General features: G+C 53.3%; 6 protein-coding genes across 6 annotated transcripts; 3 read left to right on the forward strand and 3 right to left on the reverse strand.

Moving 5' to 3' along the window:
* Window positions 1-503: 503 nt before the first annotated feature.
* Window positions 504-1,787, forward strand: BKA67DRAFT_508094 (uncharacterized protein; the record flags this gene model as incomplete). The annotated part of the gene is made up of 3 exons (XM_046097154.1): window positions 504-839; window positions 1,014-1,574; window positions 1,659-1,787. Coding segments are annotated over 3 exons (1,026 nt in total), but the record flags the coding sequence as incomplete, so codon positions are not given.
* A 102-nt stretch (window positions 1,788-1,889) lies between these two features.
* On the reverse strand, window positions 1,890-5,344 carry BKA67DRAFT_300051 (phosphoinositide phosphatase). The gene is made up of 3 exons (XM_046096066.1): window positions 4,958-5,344; window positions 2,972-4,853; window positions 1,890-2,884 (listed from the first exon to the last, which is right to left on the reverse strand). The coding sequence occupies exons 1-3, from the start codon at window positions 5,157-5,159 to the stop codon at window positions 1,960-1,962; spliced, it is 3,009 nt and encodes a 1,002-aa protein (XP_045957003.1). The 5' UTR covers window positions 5,160-5,344; the 3' UTR covers window positions 1,890-1,959.
* Window positions 5,345-5,983: 639 nt separating this feature from the next.
* On the reverse strand, window positions 5,984-6,969 carry BKA67DRAFT_300100 (ribonucleoprotein-associated protein). The gene is made up of 6 exons (XM_046096068.1): window positions 6,813-6,969; window positions 6,628-6,745; window positions 6,519-6,556; window positions 6,414-6,455; window positions 6,194-6,349; window positions 5,984-6,137 (listed from the first exon to the last, which is right to left on the reverse strand). Exons 2-6 carry the CDS (start codon window positions 6,679-6,681, stop codon window positions 6,050-6,052), a joined length of 378 nt encoding a protein of 125 aa, XP_045957004.1. The 5' UTR covers window positions 6,682-6,745; window positions 6,813-6,969; the 3' UTR covers window positions 5,984-6,049.
* A 397-nt stretch (window positions 6,970-7,366) lies between these two features.
* On the forward strand, window positions 7,367-8,219 carry BKA67DRAFT_536450 (vacuolar ATP synthase 16 kDa proteolipid subunit; the record flags this gene model as incomplete). The annotated part of the gene is made up of 4 exons (XM_046100155.1): window positions 7,367-7,398; window positions 7,560-7,572; window positions 7,698-7,827; window positions 7,894-8,219. The coding sequence occupies 4 exons, from the start codon at window positions 7,367-7,369 to the stop codon at window positions 8,217-8,219; spliced, it is 501 nt and encodes a 166-aa protein (XP_045957005.1).
* Window positions 8,220-8,742: 523 nt separating this feature from the next.
* On the forward strand, window positions 8,743-11,047 carry BKA67DRAFT_536451 (uncharacterized protein; the record flags this gene model as incomplete). Its single annotated transcript, XM_046100156.1, has 7 exons — window positions 8,743-8,866; window positions 8,974-9,215; window positions 9,267-9,510; window positions 9,593-9,849; window positions 10,261-10,528; window positions 10,637-10,714; window positions 10,902-11,047. The coding sequence occupies 7 exons, from the start codon at window positions 8,743-8,745 to the stop codon at window positions 11,045-11,047; spliced, it is 1,359 nt and encodes a 452-aa protein (XP_045957006.1).
* A 738-nt stretch (window positions 11,048-11,785) lies between these two features.
* BKA67DRAFT_659407 (ergosterol biosynthesis ERG4/ERG24 family-domain-containing protein) lies at window positions 11,786-13,847 on the reverse strand (the record flags this gene model as incomplete). The annotated part of the gene is made up of 3 exons (XM_046107435.1): window positions 11,786-11,797; window positions 11,849-13,565; window positions 13,813-13,847. The coding sequence occupies 3 exons, from the start codon at window positions 13,845-13,847 to the stop codon at window positions 11,786-11,788; spliced, it is 1,764 nt and encodes a 587-aa protein (XP_045957007.1).
* Window positions 13,848-13,947: the final 100 nt, after the last annotated feature.

The raw sequence follows: 13,947 nt of genomic DNA on the forward strand, positions 1-13,947 counted from the left end.
AATCCGTATTGGAGAACCTGGTAATGTCATTATGTGCTTGCTCGCATTGGTTCCACCACTGAGGATCGAATAGCTCGGCAACCTCAAGTGGTTCTCTTGCTCATACTCGTCAGATCAATAGGGGTAATGTTGTGAGTCTATTACCAGGAGAGACTGGGAATACAAGAAGGAAAACAAATCAGCTTTGTGAATGAGGTATCAGAATGGGAGAGATAGCATTAGAAATGTGCTTGGCTCTTACGATGAGAAATAGTCTACAAATTGAGTTGACCACAAGTTCCAACTGCATCCACAATTCCGGACACTAGTATCGCGTGTCCGAATATTTTCTAGCCTATGCGCTCCCGGCCCTCAACTTCTGGATCTTGTACTCGCTCGTACACAAACTCAAGGGGGAGGTGGTGCAAAAAAAAAAAACATTACACCAAAGCAAACAAACAAAAATGGCAGGCGGAGGCAAACAGAAGAAGGGCTTCAACAAGCGCGCCGAACGAGACGTTCTGGCGGCGCCGACCAAAAAGTCTTCAGCAAAATCTTCCGCCAGAGCACAAGAAGACCCCACAACAGAGGAGCCCACCAGACCCGTGCTCTCAGCCGAGGCGGCAGCCTCGCAGCAGAAGGTCCTGGGCATCTTCCAGACGGCCTTCGACGAGGCCCTGTCCTCGGCGGGCTTCGCCCAGACGCTGCAGGAGGTCAAGTCGGCACTGTACGACAGGGACTTCGGGAGGGCGTTCGGCCGCGAGGAGTACCTCGAGGTGTACGCGGCGCGGTGGAGCCCCACGCGGGCGCTGGCGTACGCGGCCGCGCTCGAGGGGCTGAGGGAGTGGCTGGGGGGCATCGTGCTGGAAGGCGCTGCGGGCAGGAGCGGCGCGGGGCCGGAGGCCGGCGGGGAGGACGCCGCGAGCACGGCGGGGCAGCTGGAGGCGTTGTCGCTCCATGAAGCTGGCCCCGCTCTGGTCGCGGGCGACGATGCTCGGACTGAAGCCGGACCCGGCACGGGCGACGAGAAGGAGGCGGCTTCTGAGACCACCCCTGCGCGTGTAAGATCCGGGAGCAAAACCCTCAAGCTCCTCGCCCTGGGCGGCGGCACGGCCGAGCTCGCGGCGTTCGCCTCGTTCCTGTCCACGTCACCGGGGACAAGCGGCGACATCACACTCCTGGACACGGGCCCGTGGGGCGGCGCAGTGAACAAGCTGCGCGACTCTCTCCTGATCGCTCCGCCCATCTACAAGTACGCGAGCGCCGCCGCCAAGGCGGCCAACACGCCCCTGGTGGGCCCCGGGCAGCTGCAGCACACCTTCCTGCAGCAGGACATCCTTGCGCTGTCTGCCGACAAGCTGCGGGAGATCCTGGGGGTGGAGCCGCTGCTCGTCACGCTGCTGTTCACGCTCAACGAGCTGTACACGGGGGGCGGGATCGGCAAGACGACGAGCTTTCTGAGGAGCCTGAGCAAGGCGGTACCGGCGGGGAGTCTTCTCCTGGTCGTGGACAGCCCCGGGAGCTACTCGGAGGCCGCGGTGGGCGGCAAGGAGAAGAAGAAGTACCCCATGTCCTGGCTGATGAACCATACGCTCGTGGGTTCGGCGGAGAAGCGGAGGAGGAAAGCACAGAACGAGGAGGCGGGCGGGGAGGTGAGCGAACAGAAGGAACCCAGAAAGGAAGAGATCGAAGAAGGATGCCAGTGGGAGAAACTAGAGGAGAACGAATCTGTATGGTTCAGACTGGCCGACGATTTGAAATACCCTATTCAGCTGGAGAACATGCGGTATCAGATCCATCTATACCGCGCCATCACGCCCACAAAGGGTCAAGATGAATAAGAATCAGATTGAAGTACATGCGCCATGATTATAAGGGAACTCGTATGCATGCTAATTACGTATACTTGGACAGCCGATCTAGTACATTGCTCGACGCATGCGATCATATATGACGAAAAGGAACCCGTATAAATACCCGCTAAGCCCAGACTAGCTTCTTCACAGCATGTCCCCAGGTCTCGAGCAACCCTGTATTCTTCTTGGCGTCCGCCAGACTGATAATGTCTTCCCTCTCCACGATGCTTGTCCGCTCAGAATCACCCCGAGCCTTGTCGAGAGGTTGAGAGACAAAGACCTGTCTCTCTATCTCAGATGCTATGATATCAATTTGCTCCTTCTCGCTCGGAGTGCGACCACTCTTGGCCACAGTCGGATCACTCATGGACGACTGCGCATAAGTGGCCTTGAAGGCAATCTTTTTCTGAGGTTGTGCTTGCTGGGCGGACTTGGAAGGGGACGATGATCCAAAGATAGGCGCCAGAATACCGCCGGACGCAGGGGGCGCTGGGCTGTCTCCTTTGCTGTCTGACTCTTTGTCGCCGCTGACCGATGGAGCCGAGCTAGCATTGCTCGTCAGACTTCGTGTGTTTAGACGTTTCACGTCGTCCTTGCCAGGCTCATATGTGACCACAAATCCCACATTTTTGTCTTCGTCTGATTGAGTAGACGAGACCGTGGAGATGACGTATGTGCCGACCTTGATCGACACGATATTTGCGAGGTCCACTCGTTCAAAGCTAGCCACCTTGTCGAGCTTCCAATCGAATCGGCATAGATATAGGGCCGCGTCGGTCAGTAGCAGGACGACCTCGTCAAAAGGCAGGCTCTTGATGGTGTCCGAGTGATATGGAGATAGCAGTGTCCAGCCGCCAATGAAGTCTTCCGAGTCTGGGTTTTCAATGGCGATTTTCTGTGATTGCTCGATAGCATTTTCGCGCATCTTGGACATGGAAACAGCAGGATCCTTGGTCGCCATTGTAGCCTCGAACTCTTCGAAGACCATCGACGTCACGCTACCAAGGAGGAAATCGATTGCAGCTTGGGAGAAATGATCGTTCACCATTCTGTAGAAAGGCAGGATGTCAGCTTTATCTTGCCTCAAATCATGCTTGGACAATGTTGAGCCCAGAAGGCCCTGGTGTATGACTTACCCATTGTATAGTCGTGACAGACTCAAACCCAAATCATTGACCATACCCCTATAATTTCTCTTTCGCGTCCTGGTGTAGTCTCCTTTCATCGCTGCGGTGCTGGCGTATTGCTTAGCAATGGCATCTCCGTTGTCTGCCCAAAGAGTGTTGAACCAGGTCGTGGTCTGGTCAGCCTGCGCAGTCATATCGAAACCTTCCTCTTTCAGTTGCAGGTCAAGCATGTACTTGGCGAAGCTGCTCTGGCAAACATTCGTCCGATCTAGGCAGTCCATACAATTCGTTCTTAGAGCGCCCTTCTGGGAAGTCGTGATTTTGCCGGGCTTGCCGTCACTATTCGCAGGTTCCTCCACAGTGCTTCCAAAGCTCTCAACTTTAGAGCCCAAGGTATCCATCAACAGACTCACGTTCTCGAATTTCATTCCTCGGCAAGCGTTGTGGAAGTCAAACCACTCGAAGCCAACCTTTTCTGTCTCATCCTTCTTGTCTTCGTTATACTTGGCCACGCCCTTCTCGAACGCTTCTCCGATGACGGACTCTACGCCATGCTTTTCCACAAGATTTACCGCTTGTACAGCGCCGTAGCGTTTGCGCAACTGGTCAAAATGTTTGGTCAAAGCCGCCAAATTGGTAGCTTCAGAGTGTTGTTGCACAGCAGCTGGCTTCAGGCTATACGGCGATTGTGTGAAGAAGAGCGGTATACTGCCACGAATCTGAACGAAGCTAAATATCTTGGGGCCGGACCAGGAAGGACTTGAGAGCAACTGCTCCGTCTCGACGCTGTTCGCAACATGTCCATCGTCGTCGATACCACGCCTGAGGTATCGCAGACCAGCTCGCTTGATGCTTCGACGGGAGACAACCGTGATCAGGAACTTCTTCTCGCTCGGCCTTAGGTTGGTCGAAGAACCACCCTGCTGCTCCTCCCCAGCATCGGGGGACCTGAAGTTGTTCATCTCCATCGACCCCGTAGCCTTGTCGCTATCCGACTGGGGCGGCTGGCCATCTACGGTGAACTCGCGCTGCCCGACAAAGCCCTGCATTAATGGCAGAAGGACTGAATCCTCTTTTGCAGTGAAGAAGGGTTGCAGGAGGTGCTTGTTCCAAAAGAACTTGGGCTCCGCTACACGATGCAACGGTGTATCTCCATTGGTCGCCAACCCCTGATTGCCCAGATTGCGGGTAATGTCAACATCATAGCTGAAGTAGAAGCTGTGCGAGGTTCCGAACCATATGTGTGCCATGCGCAACAATTTCGGAAGCAAGCTCTCACCTGTTGAGACAGGGTTTTCCACTTTGCTGCTCGCCGTCTCCGCCACAACAGTGTTGCCAAGCTTCTTATCGTCCTTGTCCTGTTTCTTGGCTTGGGCGTCCGTGGGGGCTTCGGATGCTTGGGGTGCTGAATCACTGATGCCCATATTGCGCTTCTGGTCTTGAACCCAGCCACGATGACTGAACCAACGCTCGGTGAAGCGCCCATAGCTGCCCTTGCGTTGGATGACGTCTTCTGCTATGGACCGGCGTCCTTCCCGTTCGGACGGGTCTTCATCGCGCGCCTCACTCTCTCCAGCGACTTCCTTGCCGGACAGGCTCTCACGGTCAGTATGAACGTCGTCCGTCTCGTCCTGCCCCAACAGTGAAGCGGTATCGCCCTCAGTGTCTGAGCCAGATGTCTCGTCTTGGTTTATGTTCTTGTCGCCAGCCTGGGCTGCACGACGGAGTTGTACGCTAGTGTGTCTCACGGCGGACTCGGCTTCAGTTTGGGACGTGCATGGCGTGAGGGCGACATCGGTCACGACGTATACGGGGTACCCGCGGATCTGGGCGACCTGTTGGCGGCCGGTTATGGTGACGAGGTAGCTCAAGCGAGACACAGTGAAAAGGCCTAGGTGACAAGTTTTCCTTGTTAGTTTACAGACGAATTGGCCATGTATTGGTCCCTACACCAGGCAGGTCTGTCTGGGGGATATCTCTCTCACGTAGACGTACCAACGATCCCGAAGGCTTCGAAACTGGAATTTGGTTTCGAAGTGTCAGGGGTTTGATCCCGGGGCAGGGTAGATACGGTGGCATCCCCGTATTTCACTTTCAGGGGCTGAGAGGGACGCTGGCCCTTGGGCGGTAGGGGCTGGATGACGAGGCCATCTACGGCGGCGCAGATGAGGAGCTTGCGAGCTAATGACGTAGGCATGGTGGGAGAGATGCTGCGACTCGGACTGGGACTCGGACTCGGACTCTGAATTTCATGACCGACTCGTGGGAAATTGGAAGCGAAAATCAGTGTTTACTTTTGAGTAAAAGCGGGCATCAGTGCAAATGGCAAGGCAAGGCAAGGCAAGGCAGGCAAGCAAGCAAGCATGTTTAAGTGCGGGTATAGTGTTGCTATAATCAAGTCGAGCACTAACTTCGGCGTGCTGTACTGTACTGTGCTAACCCTACATAGGTAATGGGGGTCATGGCCAAAGGCCAAACAAAGGTCAAAGGCCAAAGTCCAAAGGCCAACGGCCAAATCGCACATTGCTACGCTACTGTCAGCTGCGGGATGATGTCTTTGATCGAGGATCAGAGGTTGACGTTGGTGGGGTTGCCTCATGGTGGGGCCCGCCTGTCAATGACCTCGAACTTGGTGGGTGGGGGGTTGATAATAAATTATGAAAATGGTCAGCTGCATGTAGGCAAGCCTTGCCTGCTCGTATGCAGTCCGGATCCGCAGCCTTTGAAAGCTCAGCTGAAGACTGCACATGTAAGCACCTGGGTCCTGGGTTAGATCGTCGACCTGTACAATGCATAATAACAAGGCACTTGTCTCATCAGGCACAAATGATTCGTTGCCATGCTGTGTCTCATCTCACTTTCGAGCTTGTCTGTGCATGTACATCCGGATTTTGGTGATATTGATCTTCTACGATCGGCTAGATCACTACATCGACGTATGTTGCCATCTCAACTCCGTCTAGATCCTCTTAAACCTATGCTCCTGAAACCATCCAAGACTAGATTTGTACACTCACGGCAGGCCGAGCGGGGTGAAGCCGTTCCCAACCAGCCGAGTCTTTCCTTGCCGGTATACCGAGACCTGCCTTAGATCATGAGACGCTCAATCTTGTCCTTGATGCTTCGGATCTGGGTCATGAGATCGGAAGCCTCGTTGGTGGTGATGCTGGCGGCACTGCATACTGTTAGCGACTGGTTGAGCCCGTGAGTTGGTCTGGCATCTCTACTCACATGACGCTGCGGGAAACACCGGTAGCACGGCCCAAAGCAATCTTGCTGGGGACGAAGACGTATGGCACGTTCTTGTCCTCGGCGAGCAGAGGAAGGTGAAGCAAGATGGCCAAAGGAGCGGTATCGGCCGCGAGGATTACCACCTCGGAAATACCACTGAGCGCGCGTTAGCCCAAGGTCTCTACATCTTGACACGTCTTATCATGGCGAGGGGTCCTACCGGTTGAGTGTCTTGGTGGCCTCGTTGGCTCCCTTCTTCAATCTGCATGACGAAAGAACCCGGTTAGTGTATGATTCTGTAGCGACGGGAAGTCTTCCAACGTACTGTCTGTAGTGGCTTGCCTGTTGCACAAGGTCCAGAAGCTATGGGAGAATCAGGGGTCAGTATTGTTGGATCCAGGCTGGCTGAGAATGGACAGTGGGCCGTGGTTTACCTCTTGGGTAAGAGCTGCGTCGGCAAGAGGCCAGGCGGCGGATTCGTTAGACATGATGGAATGCGGTTGATGATGAGCGAACTTGTCGGGATGTTGATGTTGATGAACAGGGAGTTCCCTACGATACGAATTAGTCTCGCGGGTCCAGCATAAGGAACGCAGCTGATGTCTGGGCTGTGTTGCACCTACTTGCGTTGGCTCGCCCCCTCGAAATGGATATCTCGTGATGTATGGAAGTTGGATGAGGATGAAGGTATATTGGAAAATGCGCAACTGGAGCAAATATCTTTGGTTGAAATTCCTTATCTTATCGTTAGCGGGCTCGAGCTTTTTGGGCACTTTCGGTACCATGTACATACATATGAACACGATGCAGACTAGACTGACCTGGGATAGCTCGGCAAAACTCGGCGGCAGGATTATTCCGACGGCTGGCTGACATAATGATGGTGCAAAATCCGCCTAGCTCGCCAATCAAAGGGCGAAACCTTGGAATTGGAGCAAAGAACGAGAGCGAGCACCAGAGCAATCAGACACCTCACCCCGTCACTTACTTCACTAACCTTAGCTGCCTCTGCCTCTGCCACTGCTACTGCTGTTGAAGTTCATCTCCTTCGACGTCGTCACCAACTCGGAAAAAAACCCAACACTTTTCCATCCAGTCAACTTCGACAATCTCCAGCCTTCTCTTCTCTCTTTGTTTCCCCCATCTCTACCTTCACAACTCACAACCGCCAAAATGAGCGACCCCATTGCATTCTCCGAGGCTTGGTACGTAATTGAGAAAGCGCCCTTTTGGCCCCCCCAAGCTCTTTCCACAGCTCCCATCTCCATCACCCCGATCTCCTACCATCCCGAGCGTTGCTCTCATCCAGCCTGACCTCTTGTATGCGACCATGGTGGCTCTTTTGCTAACTTGTTCTGTCTGACAGCCCCGTCTACGCGGTCAGTCACCTCACCCACCTCCACCTTTTCCCAGCACGAGCCTGGCGTCATAACAACCCCGTCACGACGCCTTCGTAGGGCTCGAGCACGGGGATCCGAAAGAACAAAACGCTAACATTCAGCAGCCCTTCTTCGGTGCCATGGGTTGCACGGCAGCTATCGTCTTCACCTGCTTAGGTGCCTCTTACGGTACCGCCAAGTCTGGCGTTGGTATCGCTGCCATGGGTGTCCTCCGACCTGATCTCATCGTCAAGAGTACGCGATAGTCGACATGCCCCCCCTTGTCTTGCGTCCAGCCCTCAGCTAACCAACCATCATCAGACATCGTCCCCGTCATTATGGCTGGTATCATTGGTATCTACGGTCTCGTCGTCTCTGTCCTCATCTCCGACGGTCTTAAGCAGGACCTGGCTCTCTTCACCGGCTTCATCCAGCTTGGCGCCGGTCTTTCCGTCGGCCTCGCCGGTCTCGCCGCCGGTTTCGCTATCGGTATCGTTGGTGACGCTGGTGTCCGCGGAACTGCTCAACAGCCCAGGCTTTTCGTCGGCATGATTCTCATTCTCATTTTCGCCGAAGTCTTGGGTCTGTACGGTCTCATTGTAGCTCTTCTCATGAACTCGAAGGCTTCCTTGAACGTCAGCTGTTAAACGCAGCCTCCGAGCAATCTGGTGACTACTGGATCTATCGAGGACTCGTGGACGGTCTCGAGGATGGTTGACAAGCTGTTGTATCTGCGCACCGAAATCAGTACCTCGATATCGAATATCAACGACATGCGCTTGCGAAATTCATAAGCTTCTGGACGACAGCATGAATTAGGCTGTGGCAACAAAGCGTCTGGATGGAAGCGACTTATCATATAAAAACGACTGATGGCATTGTGGCTAGGAGAGAAAACACGGTAATGGCGGGAATAAGGCTCACATGTGTACTACTGTTACTGCATTATATTACTTGACTAGGAATGGTTTTCTCATCATAGACGATTGGTGGAAGGGGTTGTACGCTAGGTTGGCAATTGATTTTTTGAAACTGTACGGATCTGCGTCATTGGATTTGCTTGACAGATGCGAATACCCACCCGAGACGTCGCTCACAGAACCTCTCTGTTGTTGCTTTTCGACCTAGACCAAGGAGGCATGATCGTTGAATGTTCTTGTCACCGAACCCATGCGGCCTTGGGATGTGCATGTCTCACCGAAAGCAGATAGAACGTGCTTCTTTATAGTTATGCGACAGGGGCACTGCATCCGCCACGAACCATGTCTGAGCTGGTTTCTTGTATACCAAGGCTGTGGGTGCGGACCAGGAAAACGAGTGTTTAACACAGCATTCGCGTCTTTGTTATGGAAAGCTTAGGGCGATGAACTCATTTCTTGATCGACTACCATGAGAGTATAGGCGACAGGACTACCAGCACCGACCCCCGCCATGCGCAAGTCAGATTGATACAGAAGTACTTCACGCATGGCAGCCGGTATACCTGGATGAAGAACCTCGGCTCCGGCGCAAATGGCTTGGCCATGAAAGTCGAGAAGGATCCCCTGACTGGTAATAAACTAAGGGATGTCGATCAAGAAATGAGTTCCGCGATGATGAAGCTGCCCGCCTTTTGGCAAGAGGGGTTGGGGGAGATAACGCAGGTTCGTTCTTGTTAAAATCCAAGGCACCGACGTGTTGTCAGGGACATCTAGGTCACGGGGAGACGCAGCTCGTTGGTGGTTCCCGGTGGCAGAGAGCATATCATCCAGTGCTTCTGCGTACTTGATACTCGAACCCTAGATCCAGGTACCGCCAAGGACCCGGTTCTCATCATGGAGTTCGTGCCCCATGGGGACTTGGGCCAAGCAATCGAGAGGATGGCCCGTCGTCAGCTGTATGGCAGCGCCCGTCCGGGTCGGCACCCGGACAGAGCGCTATGGCGCATGTTTCGATGCCGTGAGTTTGGGTCCCCCAGTGGCGAGGCATGCTGCCTCAGCTAATCAGTGAGGTCCAGTGGTGTAGGCGCTTCAGGCTCTAGATGAGCAGGCCAGACCCGACATCCGCCCCGGGCTCGGTCCCGATGATACTACCGATCTCGAAAGTACTATCGACCCCGAAAACACTTCACCGAATAAGTTCAAGCTGGTCCATCTAGAAATAAAACCTTATGATAGTAAGCTGTACGACATGGCAGAAAACCTATGCCGGCTGACGAACAAAGTCTTCGTGGGCGACCTGAACCCGTCCCAGCCTGAGGACAAACAACATAAATACCAATTAATTCCAGTGCTCAAGGTACAACTCGACATATTCTCTGGCCATAACTTAGTGCTGAAACCGGACACTTGGCAAGTTTTGGTGTTGCGCAATTCGTTGCCGAGGATAAGTATGCACTCCTTGCCTGTCCTTCTCCACGACAGTACAGTCATGTCCTAACGGTGTATAGTCGTGGGCGTAACACCTGGGGGTCAGCCGGCTGGAGGCCACCGGCACGCACTCCTATACAAATAGGTACTCTATCACAGCACGGCCGATACTTTGCAGGAGCAATTCAACCTGGGCGTAAGATGTACGCATGCTGGAATGCACACCGATATTGGGGGGGGGGGGGGGGGGGGGTACGTAATTAACTCGCGACACAAAGTGCAAAGATTCAAGTCCCCCCTCCCTTCCAAACTAAAGAAACACGCTAACTACCCCCCATAGGTCATGTTCAACCTGCTGACCCGCAATACGTTCTCGAATGGCGTTGAAGACGTGCCTGTCGCCGGTGAGATCATCGATTGCGGCGCCGGGAGGAGGTACATGTCGGATGGATTTGCCATACACCGGCCTCAAGGCCGCGGCGCAAGAGAGGCACAAGCGAACAAATTCAACGTGAACTGGCCGGGCGTCGGCCCGGTATTACGTTCACTGGTCGCGGACTGTCTCGCCAAGGAATCTGCAGATCGGCCGATGTTGGAAGATCTGAAGCGTCAGTCAGAGATGGCTGTGATAAATCGTACAGAGCGCCCGACCCCATGCTCTAGGGTCGAACCCCAGTTGTAGCACCTATAGAGAGGTCAGAGATATCACAAAACAGCTGATTCTCGAAGGGGACCTGCCGGTTACTCCATAATGGGAGTGACACGGGGTTACTCCCGAGCACCGGCGGATGGTGGTTCGTGGCTGGTGAATGACATTTCAATTCCGGGTTGATCGATCGCAACCACCGGCTGACCGTATCTGTCACAAGATATCATTTTCAAGTGTGCATAACAGAACTGGTTCGGCGATGGTTAAAACTAATCACTTCAGCGTCTCCGTTACACTTTTTAAGTTGTGACTGAGACCTAAATTGACTATAGTCATTCTAATGTGCTACCCGAAAGACTCGTTTCTTGCGCTCCGAGAAAGTGTCCCTTGGGTCGTCAGGATGCCCAGTCGCAACGAACGAGAAGACTTGTCGTGTACTACCTACAATAAGCTGTCACTTGGTTATTCTGCGGACTAACAAGAACGAATTTCTGGTCCTGCGAGTAGACCCTGAACTGCGAGTGCGTACCCATGTATGACCCCCCCCCCCCCCTCCCTGCCGCCTGTGGCTGGTGCGCAAGGCCGCGGTGGAGGGGAACCTGGCGGGTGGCTACGACGGCAACAAAACTTACTCCCTCTTGGGGACGGACGGTGAGGCCGTTGACGCTTGGGAGCTTGATGAGAACCTCCAGTGGGTCTAAGGCTGTAGTATTGATGCTGAATATTGCGGATAGCTGGTAGTTGGGGTCATGTGGTTCCCCTTTTGAGTGCATCGCAGTAGTATTCAAGAGTTATGGACTACCTCAGTCACATATCTTGTGTCAAATGCAATGAATTGAGACATGTAGTATAAGTTTTCAAGGTACGAAGTTCGACATCGCCTTATTACACGGTGCAGCATGGAAAATCGTAAATGCCTGATGCCCCAACCTAAAGGTTAAACTGCCGTCATCTCGACACACCATTCACACACGTTTCATCTTTCATTATTGTTCCATTATTAGATTTATCGTACAGTCGGAACAGTCTCTGCGTTCCATCGTCCACTTTTCATGCGAGCACAGGGCCATTACAGAGAATATCGTCTTAAGTATATACAAAAACGGAGGTAAAACTCCGGAAAGGGTAATGCTTCTCTTAAAAGCAATGGTTCTACGAGCTAAGCAGTCTATGCATGTTCAAACAAGGTCTTCTGAACATCAAAGGGGTCTGGCTTTTAAATAACGTACTAACGAAAATTAGCAATCTGTTCAGACTCGTCAAAAGAAGTAACACTTACGGGAATGAAGAGGTACGGCACCTCCTTCTCATACTGGGTCCAGGCATCGCCATACTTCTGTCTGCATCTTTGGATATCTCTGATTGCGCGATGGGTGATCATGCAGCAGAAGAAAACAGGATAGAACCAGGGGAAAGGGCTGCTAAAGCCAGTAATCAGGCCCCACGAAATAGCGAAGAAAGCATCACAAGTGTAGTGAATCTTGCGGGCGTAGCCGTACCACCCATCGGCCAGGATGCTATCACCAGTGCTCGTCTTAATGACCTTGGGGTTGTGCACTTCCTGCCAAGGAAGCTGAGGGAAGGTCTTTCGCTTAACGAATGTGCCACGCTCCATCATGCGGAAGGAGTTCTTCTGGCCGTTGGTAGTGTCCCAGATATAGTAAGCTCCAAGGTAGGTGATGTAAAGTGCTCCGAGAGCCCACTTGTTCCAGGCGTACTCGGAGGGATGGTGGTTGGCAATATAGAGAGTGCAGTGGCAGTAGGAGAGAGGAACGCCGGCCATGTTCCAGAAAATCAACATGAAACCGCACTTCTCATAGTACATGTCCCAGGTTGTCACGATAAGGTGCTCTCCCTTGGCGCAGGCGTTGACATAGAGCCAGTGAGCCATAACAAGGAACATGGCCTCGCCAGTGACGTAACCGTAGTTCTCGTACTGTCGAGCAGCAGCAGCGCAGCTGAGACCGAACAGCATGTACCAGGGTACACGGACCTCTTGGAACATCTTCAAGTCCAGGACACCAAATGCACGAGGGTTGAGCTCAGCGCCCATGAAGAAGTCGTAGATGTGATATCCGGTCATTCTGTGTTGAGCGCCGCGTGCGAGGGCCGAGAAATAAGCCACAAAGCTGACAAGGAAGCCGGAGATGATGGCGACAGACATGAGGGGGCCAAATTCGTCTAGAAAGGTATAGATGGGGAACAGGCCAGTGAAGTGGAGGCCAGCCAAGACAGCGATGGTGATGTACAGACTGATGAATGCAGAACAGTGGTACTTAAGCTGCTTACCACCTTCATGAGGCAGGGGTTTGCCGTAGGCGGTAAAGCCAGGGACAAAGACGTAGCAGAGCGCCTCGAAGACGTAAAAAGTCCAGTAGATGCGCCAAGCCCTGAAATGAGGGAAAGCACCAGTGTATGCCAGGCTGAACAGATGTTTGCCGAAATCTAATAACGATTGACCATGGGCTGGCAGAGGGAGTTTGCCATCGTAGTAAGTGGCGCCAATCCACATGTAGTACATCAATAGGGGAAATCCAGTCATGAGCGCAAGAGCACCCCAGCTGCCACCGAACTCAAAGTGTCCCGAATGATCAACCTTGGGGTCCATGCCGGGCTTCCAACCATCGACCATTTGTTCTTCTTTGGCCCGGCCGTTAGCATGTCCATTGGTATGGCCATTGGCGTGTCCGTTGGCACTTCCATTATGAGCTTCGGCGGCAACGTGGCCATTGCCGTTCAGGGCGTTTGATACTTTGCTGGTCAGGGCGCTGAACTCCTCTTTCACCTTTGTGTCGTCAAAATCATCCTCGATGTGCTCGGTAAACTTTGGGGTAACACGACGTCTGGTAGGATTGGACTTTGAGGTAGTTGTCTCGGCAGCGGAGCTCGAGTCGCCATCGTCTGATCCGCCTTCCACGGAGGGAAAGCGATTGCTGCGCCGGGACGACACACGGCGGCCTGGAGTCTCTACCATCCCATCGAACAACTCCTTCTTCCTGGCGAGCAATTTGAGTGTTAGCAACGACGATGGCAGTAACGCGCTATACGCCACAAGGGCTACAATCTTCGGGAGACCTTAAGAGGTTCAGGGATAACGAGAAGTGGATGACCGCTTGTGGCTTTGCAGCGCTGAGACAGTTGTAGCACCCTATCCAGCGTGGCAGTCTCCTTGGTTGGCGACACCGGTCCAGACACAGCACTTGCCATGCGTCTTGCAGTTGGTGGGCTTGACAAAAGACTTACCGAGGCGTCTGGCGCAGAGAATAGCGACTCGACATGTTGATAGATCTTCTTCCTTTTTATATTTGTTTTTGTTGTAAGAACCAAGTTATAAAGGTACTAATCCGAGCACGAAATATCCAAAGGAACGGACGGTAG

Source organism: Truncatella angustata, assembly GCF_020726525.1.
Source record: "Truncatella angustata strain MPI-SDFR-AT-0073 chromosome Unknown BKA67scaffold_5, whole genome shotgun sequence".
NCBI classification, from domain to species: Eukaryota; Fungi; Ascomycota; class Sordariomycetes; order Amphisphaeriales; family Sporocadaceae; genus Truncatella; species Truncatella angustata.